The sequence below is a fragment of the Lynx canadensis genome, chromosome A1, assembly GCF_007474595.2.
Source record: "Lynx canadensis isolate LIC74 chromosome A1, mLynCan4.pri.v2, whole genome shotgun sequence".
Classification (NCBI taxonomy): Eukaryota; Metazoa; Chordata; class Mammalia; order Carnivora; family Felidae; genus Lynx; species Lynx canadensis.
Genome location: NC_044303.2, coordinates 87,501,567 through 87,510,978, shown reverse-complemented (window position 1 = coordinate 87,510,978; position 9,412 = coordinate 87,501,567). Strand labels below are relative to the sequence as shown.

At 41.3% G+C, this 9,412-nt stretch overlaps 1 protein-coding gene across 3 annotated transcripts in view; it reads left to right on the top strand.

The window, feature by feature from the left end:
• Positions 1-6,790: 6,790 nt before the first annotated feature.
• The window catches only part of NLRP3 (NLR family pyrin domain containing 3), a 55,175-nt gene continuing 52,553 nt past the window's right edge, over positions 6,791-9,412 (top strand). Inside the window, exons 1-3 of one of the 3 annotated variants that reach the window (XM_030314918.2) lie at positions 6,792-8,393; positions 8,514-8,575; positions 8,960-9,288. In XM_030314918.2, the coding sequence (XP_030170778.1) occupies positions 9,006-9,288 (283 nt within the window). In that variant the 5' untranslated portion in view covers positions 6,792-8,393; positions 8,514-8,575; positions 8,960-9,005. Of the gene's footprint in view, positions 8,576-8,959; positions 9,289-9,412 lie in introns of all 3 variants that reach the window. The other 2 variants (XM_030314931.2, XM_030314909.2) reach the window with 2 other exon arrangements.

Sequence of the window (9,412 nt, the reverse complement as noted above, 5' to 3'; positions counted from 1 at the left end):
CTGATTTGAAGTGGCTATTACACAGTGTTAATAGCAGCTCTATCAACAATAGCCAAATTGTGGAAAGAGCCCTAATGACCATCAACTGATGAATGGATAAAGAAGATGTGTGGGGTGTGTGTGTGTGTGTGTGTGTGTGTGTGTGTGTGTGTGTATATATATATGACTACTACTCAGGGATGAAAAAGAATGAAAACTTGCCATTTGCAACAATGTGGATGAAACTCAAGGGTATTATGCTAAGCAAAATCAGTCAGAGAAAGACAGATATGTGATTGCACTCATATGAGCAATTTGAGAAACTCTACAGATGAATATAGGGGAAGGGAGGGGAAAAATAAGATAAAAGCAGAGAGGCTAACTATAAGAGACTCTTAAATACAAAAAAGAAACTGATGGTTGCTGGAAGGGAGGTGAGTCAGGGGATAGGCTAAATGGGCAATGACAGTAAGAAGGGCACTTGTTGGGATGAGCACTGGGTGTTATATGGAAGTCATGATTCACTGGAATCTACTACTGAAGCCAAGGCTAAGCTGTACGTTAGCTAACTTGAGAATAAAAAAAGAAAAGAAAAGAAAAGAAAAGTAAAGAAAAGAAAAGGAAAGAAAAGAAAAGAAAAGAAAAAGTGCTCAACATCACTCATCATTAGGGAAATATAAGTCAAAACTACAATGAGATACCACCTCACACCTGTCAGAATGGCAAAAATTAACAACAGAGGAGACAATAGGTGTTGGCGAGGGTGTGGAGAAAGGGGAACCTGTTGCACTGTTGATGGGAATGCAAACTGTTGCAGCCACTCTGGGAAACAGTATGGAGGTTCCTCAAAAAGTTAAAAATAAAACTACCCTATGACCTAGCAATAGCACTACTAGGTATTTACCCAAAGGATACAAAGATGCTGATTTGAAGGGGCACCCCGATATTTATAGTAATGCTATCAACAATAGCCAAATTATGGAAACAGCCCAAATATTTATCAACTGATGAATGGATAAAAAAAGGTGGTATGTATATACAATGGAATATCATTCAGTCATAAAAAAGAATAAAATCTTGCAATTTGCAAAGACGTGGATGGAGGTAGAGTATTATGCTCAGCGAAATAAGTTAGAGAAAAATACCATATGATTTCACTCCTTTGTGGAATTTAAGAATAAAACAAACTAGCAAAGGAAAAAAAATGAGAGAGAGAGAGACCAAGAAACAGACTCTTAACTGTAGAGAACACACTGATGGTCACCAGAGGGGAGGTGGGTGGGGGATGGGGTAACTAGGTGATGGGTTAAGGAGTGCACTTGTAATGAGCACCGGGTGTTGTATGTAGGTGTTGAATCACTGTATTGTACACCTGAAAGTAATAGAACATAGTACATTAACTGTAAATAAAACTTAAAAAAAAAACATGCTCAGGAAAGTAGGGAAACCTTTTGAATTTCAGTAGACACAGGTGGCTAGTGGCCACTAGAATGATCAGTGGAGAGCTGACAAATGAAAAGTAGCACAGTCGCTGCAGACTAAGACAATATCTCTTCCAGGAAAGCAAAGTGCTCTCTCATCATCCATGTAGAAGTGAAACTGGGGATGAGAATTTTTTTCAGAATGCAGAATAATGCTCAGAGCACAGTGATATTTTTCTTGTCTAGTTTTAATTTATGATTAAAGTATCTTTCCAAAATTCTGGAATAATAGTTGAACAATGTACTTTGCATTTCTCTTTCAGGTGTTGTGTTTTTGAGCCTCACAGCAAAGAGCATGGGCCAGCTCAGAGGTACAGCATGAACTGAGCGTCAGAGTGGTGAAGTCTAGAAATCATATCTGTTCTTCTTGAGCTTCTTGGTGACTAATGTCCTTAAATCATTGTAAGTGGTTCAACGGCAAGGATTTTCAAAATACCTCTTTGTTAATTTCCTTAGTGCATTACACACCTGTTACAATGGCTTAAAGAAGTAAAATGCAACTGATTCTGGCAAGTGCTGGGAGGGAGGCAAAGGAACTGGAACCCTCATGGATTGCTAGTGGCATAACCTCTTTGGAAGACAGTTTTGAAGTTTCTCATGAGGTTGGACACAGTCTTGTCACACAATCCAGCCATTCCACTCCTAGATACTCACTCAAAAGAAATGAAAACATACACAAAAACCTGTATGTGAATGTTTTAGTGGTTTTATTAACAATTGCCCAAACTGGAAACGACCCACATGTGCTTTGTGTGGGAAAAGAATAAACACAGGGTGGTTTGTGCACAGCATGGAATACATCCCCTCAGTAAAAGGGAAAGAGGACACAGCAACAGAAGCGAATCTCACATGTGTTCCAGTGCGTGGAAGGACCTGGATACAGAAGGCTGCGTGCCCTGGGGTTCTGTTTATGTGACGCTGTCGAAAAGGCTCAGCTTTAGCTATAGAAAGCAGGCCAGGGGATGCCAGGGTCTGTGGGTGGGGACACAGGTTGATTAAGAAGTGGCACAAGAGGGGCGCCTGGGTGGCGCAGTCGGTTAAGCGTCCGACTTCAGCCAGGTCACGATCTCGCGGTCTGTGAGTTCGAGCCCCGCGTCAGGCTCTGGGCTGATGGCTCAGAGCCTGGAGCCTGTTTCCCATTCTGTGTCTCCCTCTCTCTCTGGCCCTCCCCCGTTCATGCTCTGTCTCTCTCTCTGTCCCAAAAATAAATAAACGTTGAAAAAAAAAATTAAAAAAAAAAAAAAGAAGTGGCACAAGAAGGATGGCAGATGTTGGAAGTGTTCTGAGTGACCGCTATGGTGGGGGTGATGGGACCACACGTGCCTGTCAGCCCTCACAGCCTTTTACAAGAAGAAAGCATGCGTTTTTACCATATGTAAATTAACCTGATTCACTCACTCAATTTATGTGAATAAAACAAAGGAAAAAATCCTCAGTCAACAGATCTAAAGAATAAACTACAATTCAATATCGCCTAACCATTTGTTATGTCAGAAAAAAATCTTTATATATCTATATCTTTATGTATATATCTATATATCTATATATCTATATATCTATATCTATATCTATATCTATATATATACACACCTACATATATACATATACAGATACATAAAACACTGACAGGAAAGCATGAAAAGTACATAATTATTCAAGGAGGGAAATATTCACAATTAGCTGTTTTCATCACCCTAAAATGAAAAATGTTTTTTTTTCTTTCTGAGTTATTTTTAAATTTTATTTATTTACTTATTTAATTAATTTATTTTAAAATTTACATACAAGTTAGTTAGCATATAGTGCAATGATGATTTCAGGAGTAGAATCCAGTGATTCAAAACAAAAAAAAAATGTTCTTGTCCTAGAAGTCAGAAATCTCAAGTTCAGTATCAATCCCACCTTGGCTGTATGTTTAAAAATGCCTAAATCCACCCTGTTACTATTCCTTTATCTGTAAAACTATATTTAACTTGTCTGCCTCTTTCACAGGCAGGTTCTGATAATCATTTAAATGTGAAGGTTTCCTGGGGCTTCTGGGTGGCTCAGTCCATTAAGCATCTGACTCTTGATATTGACTCAGGTTGTGATTTCATGGTGGTGGGATTGAGCCCATAGTCCAATCCCACATTGAGCCTTGGGTCAAACCCCTGCACTGGGCACAGAGCATGCTTGGGATGCTCTCTCTCCCTCTGCCCCTCTCCCCTGCTGACGCTTTCCCCCTCTCTCTCTCTCTTTCAAAATAAATAAGTAAATAAACATTAAAATAATAAATGTGAAGGCTTCTTTTAGGTGTATTATGAAGAAGTAGTATTTAGCTTATTTATTTCTTACTCATGAGTAATGTTTATGGCAACAAAATAAAATTCAAATAGTACAGAAAGAATTAAAGGAAAAAGGAGGGGCACCTGGGTGGCTCAGTTGGTTAAGCATCTAAGACTCAGGACATGATCTCGTAGTTCATGAGTTCAAGCCCCACATTGGGCTCTGTGCTGACAGCTCAAAGCCTGCAGCCTGCTTCAGATTCTGTGTCTCCTGTCTCTCTGCTCCTCCCCCACTCATGCTGTCTCTCAAAAAATAAATAAATGTTAAAAAAAATTAAAAAAAAATGAAAAGCTCATTCATACACACACACACACACACACACACACACACACACACACACACTCCTGTTCCTGGTTCAGCCTTATCTGTTTGAGCATGATTGAGCTGTGTAGCCTGAGTGTCTGAAGCCCTTGATGCCCCTTATGACAGGCAGAGCTTGAAGCTCAGGTCTGCCATTCTTCCCTTGCAGGATATAGTAATATATACCACTCTTTCCTCTCTCAGAGCATTCTGCACATAATTATAACAACGGTAGTAACAGGTGTTAACCACTAACACCAGCTTCTCCAAATCAGGTTCTGTTCAAGAGGCCTCACATTTATTCATTTGTTCAATCCTTACAATCCTTACAAAAACCCTCTACAATTGGTGCCATTGTTTCCCTCATTTTACAGGTGAAGAAACTGAGGCACAGAGAGACAAAGTCATTGGCCAGTGGCTCTCCTCTGGATTTGGACTCTTGTCCTTCTTGCACCAGGGTCCCTGAACTTGCCTGGGGTGCTGAGCACCTCTCATTCTTTACGCTCTGTTAAACCCATGTCATTGTCACTGGTTCTGCAGCCACTGCAAGTACTGGAGAAGGTGGTCTGGGTGTTTATCCTCCAAGGTCCTCTTGGGTAAGGCAAGGTGCTTTTCAACTTTGTGTTATTGCCTGGTATGCACCAGGTGCTTCATAAGTGTTAGGAGAACAAGTGCCTAAGTGAGTCAGGGAGTAGAGTGCCTATCCAGAGGAATTGAAACCAGGATCTCGAAGAGATGCTTGCACTCACACGCCCATGGCAGCATCACCCATGATAGTTGAGATATGGAAACACCCTAAGTGACCATAAATGGAAGAATGGATAAAGATATACTCTATATAGGTGGGTGAGGGGTATTGAGGAGGACACCTGTTGGGATGGGCATTGGGTGTTGTATGGAAACCAATTCGATAATAGATTTCATATTTAAATAAATAAATAAATAAATAAGTAAATAATGAGAAAAAAAGATATACTCTATCTAACTATCAATCTATCATCTATCATCTATCCATCATCGTCTGTTATCTATTATCTATTTATCATCTATCTATCATCATTTATTATGTATTATCTAGCTATCATCATCATCTATTATCTATCATCTATTATCTATCGTCATCTATTATCTATCATCTATTATCTTTCATTATCTGTTATCTGTCTATGTATCTATCATCTATCTATCTATCTATCTATCTATCTATATCACATGATGGATATTATTCAGCCACATGAAAATAGGAAATCCTGGGGGCACCTGGGTGGCTCAGTCAGTTAAACATCTGACTCTTGATTTCGGCTCAGGTCATGATCTCACGGCTTGTGAGATTGAGCCCTGCGTCAGGCTCTGTGCTGAAATTGTGGAAACTGCTTGGGATTCTCTCTTTCTCTTCCTCTCTCAAAATAAATAAACATTAAAAAAAATAATGGAAATCCTGCCATTCATAACATGGTTGGACCTCAAAGACATTATGCAAGGTGACATAAGTCAGACAGAGCAAGACAAATACTGTATGACATCACTCATATGTGGAATCTAGAATAGTCAAAATCATAGAAACAGAGAGTGGAATGGTAGTTGCCAGGGGCTGGGGAGAGGGAAAGTGGAGAGGTATTAGTCAAGGGTGTAAAATTTCTGTTATGCAGGATGACTAAGTCCTGGAGATCTGCTGTACAGCACAGTGCCTACAGTTAATCATTCTGTGTTGTGTTTATTAAAATATTTATTAAATATTTATTTACCAATTATTATTTATTTATTTAAATATTTATTTAAAGGGTAGATTTTGTATGAAGTCTTCTTCCTATAGACACAAAATATTAACAATAAAATAACAACAACAGCAGCAGCAACAAGAACAATAATAAAGGAGTGGGAGGGAAGTTTGGGGGGTGATAAACAGGTGGATTTGATGGCAGTGACAGTTTCACAGGTGTGTTTTTTTTTTTCTTTTAAAATTTTTATTCAAATTCTAGTTAGTTAATATACAGGGCAACATTGGTTTCAGTCCTTTTTTTAATGTTTATTTTTGAGGGAGAGAGAGAGAATGAGTGGAAGAGGGGCAGAGAAAGAAGGACAGAGGATCTGAAGTGGGCTCTGTTCTGACAGCAGAGAGCTCGAACTCAGAACCATGAGATCATGAACTGAGCTGAAGTCGGACACTCAACCGACTGAGGCACCCAGGCGCCCCTTCACAGGTGTATTCTTCCTTCAAGAAAGTGGTTAAAACAGACCAGCTGGTGATGAGCAGACCCTACGCTGCCTGCCGACTGCCTCCATGTGGTGGCTTGAGAGAGCAAGGATCTATAGTGTGATGGGCAGTCCTGCTCCTGATTCTCCACTTGCCAGCTCTGGTGGATCCTCCATTCTACCCTCCTATTTGTCATCACAACACTCAAACAGCAGCTGTGAGAGCCAGAGGGCACATCCACTGAGCACCAGCTTAGTTTCCCCCAACTCCCCTCCCCAGTGGGACACTCAGAAGAGTGCAGACATCTCTGGCAGCAACCAGAGATAAGAACACCACTCGTTTGGTTTGGAAAATCCAGCAATATGAGTAAACATTAGTCTCTAACTTTGTCTGTGATGCAAGCTTGTTCACTCCATGCTAGGCCACATCCTTCCTGCCCATGCTGGGCTGTGGCCACTATAAATTCATCAAGTTTCCTCTTGGGCTGTTTCTGAGGCCTGCATCTGGGTGAGTCCAGCTCTGTGACACTGTGTGGATGCAAGGGACTGGGGAGAAATGGGGAGGGGATGTCAAGGGCCAGATTTCTCTTTGTTAATGCACTAGGGATTCTTAGGCCAGCTTGAAAGTTTGTCCTTCAACGAGGATTTGGAATGTACTCTGATGTTTCTCATTATTGGGCTTTATGTGTTTGTGCAAGTGTGTGCCTAGGGGCAGGGGTGAGGGCCAGGGCAGCAGACACAGCTTAGACCCACGACTCTGGGGGATTTGCCGAGCAGTCCCCCAGAGGCTGGATGGAGAGGATGTGTATGAGGAAATGAACATCCTAGACAGCAGGGACATAGGAGATAAAGGTTGGGATAGGGTGCACTAGGGTTAGGGAAAGGGGGGCACCAAGGACAGGTACAGACAGTCTGGGTGTGGATGAGAAGATTGGTGGAGGGGGACCAGGGATGGATCCATCTGGAGGCGGCCCACCACCCCTCAAATGCATAAGGAGTAGACTTGGCAGGTGCGTGGAGCCAGGAGTGAGATACAGAGAGAGGTGAGCTTGTCTCTGTGTCTTGCACACTAATCTGTGGTCATTCTAAATTCTAATTTAAAGTGTCCCATAGCTCCACAGGCTCTCTCCCTCCCATCAGCATCATTTATGCCTTTAGGTTGATGCTGTGCTTTTCCAAATTCATTGTGAAGGGACCAATCCCAAACACAATGAGCGCATTCATCTATCCAAAATCTGGGAAAGGTGGAAGAGAAAAAGTTGTAGCAGCTGACCTCTGCTCTTTGTGGAACCCTAAATTTACGTAGGGAAACTGAGCTCAGTGAGCTCTGTAATACACGGCTGTGTGTGGCAAATGCTGGGAAAATGTTTTTTGCTTTTTAACCATCTATTTTACAGTCTTTGATCTTTTTTTGTTTGGTATCTGACTGACAAACCTAGTTAAGTGATGGAAGAGATAGTTACACACCTTTCCACTCTGTGAACAGTGCAGTGTTAGGGATGTGAGAAATCAGTGACCCTGATCTAAATCCTGGCTTTGAACCATTTTTTTTTTCTTTTTGTGAAACCTTGGACAAACCCCCTAGTTTCTAAGACTGAGTTCAAAAAAAAAAAAAAAAAAAAAAAAAAAGACTAAGTTCCTCTTCCACAAAACGGGCTTAGAAATATACTCATGTCATACAGCTTTGTGAGACTTAGATAAGAAAAAGGATTAGTGCAGGGCCTTAGCCCACAAGAGACTCTCAATAAATGTCAGTTCTAACAATTATAATTGTGAATTTTGCAAGGAGACCTTAAAGAGATGTTATGTGTTTATTCTACCCACCCCACCCCTGCGGTACCTAAGTTTCATTTCATTTGTTTCTATCAATCAGTGGATCAATAGACGTGCACTAGAAGACCATCCCCTTCTCTGTGCTCTTTCTCTGTCCAGCCATGTGCTGCTCTGTTACCATCATAGTTACTCATTTCCTGGGTCAAAGCAAAAACGGGGAACCAGAGCCTTTCAGTTAGAAGGAACTTAAGAGCCATATTTTCCACTCTGTCATTTTATAGATGAGGAAAGTGAAGGTGAGGAGTAATGAAGAGTTTATCGTAGGCCATAGCCCAGTAATTGGTGAGAACAAAATTCTCTTGGTGACATTTGGAAGTGACATCACAGAGCAGTTGGTTTGCGCATATATAAGGCTGTTAATGCAGTTGCGTTTGTGGGTTTAATTACTGTTTCTGTTCACAGGGACACCTTTCTTCCATGGCTCAGGACACACTCCTGAGTCAAGATAACAGGAGAACATTCTGGTAGGTATTTGGTTCACTTCTTTTTTCTTTTTGATGTTTATTTATTTATTTATTTTGAGAGAGAAAGAGAATGCGAATGAGCAGGGGAGGGGCAGAGACAGGGAGAGAGAGAAACCCAAGCAAGCTCCAGGCTCAGCATGGAGCCCGATGTGGGGCCCAGTCCCATGACCCCTAGATCATGACCTGAGCTGAAATCCAAAGTTGGGCACTTAACTGACTGAGCCACCCAGGTGCCCCTGGTTCACTTCTTAAAATTAAAGATGACAACTCACAGTTGGGTTATAGTTTTTGTTTTGTATTCTGGATTTTTCATAGTTTAATTCTCTCTAAAGAGGGCAGAATTTAAAAATGACTCTCCTTACCTGTCTGTTTCCACTGTTCCAGCTTCCCAGTGTGGACCTATGCCCAAAGACCCTGACCAGAGCCACGGATGAACATGGCAAGTGTCCGCTGCAAGTTGGCCCGTTACCTGGAGGATTTGGGGGACACAGACTTTAAGAAATTCAAGATGCACTTAGAAGACTACCCTTCTCAAAAGGGGTTCAGCCCACTCCCTCGGAGTCAGACAGAGAAGGCAGACCACATGGATCTAGCTACTTTGATGATTGACTTCAATGGTGAGGAGAAGGCATGGGCCATGGCAGTGTGGATTTTTGCTGCAATCAACAGGAGAGACCTTTATGAAAAAGCTAAGAGGGATGAGCCACAGTGGGGTGAGTGGAAGGAAGACAACATTTTTAAAAATTGTGATAAAATACACATAACATAAAATTTACCCTCTTACCATTTCTAAACATATGGTTCAGTAGTGTTAAGCAGAGTCATGTTGTGCAATCA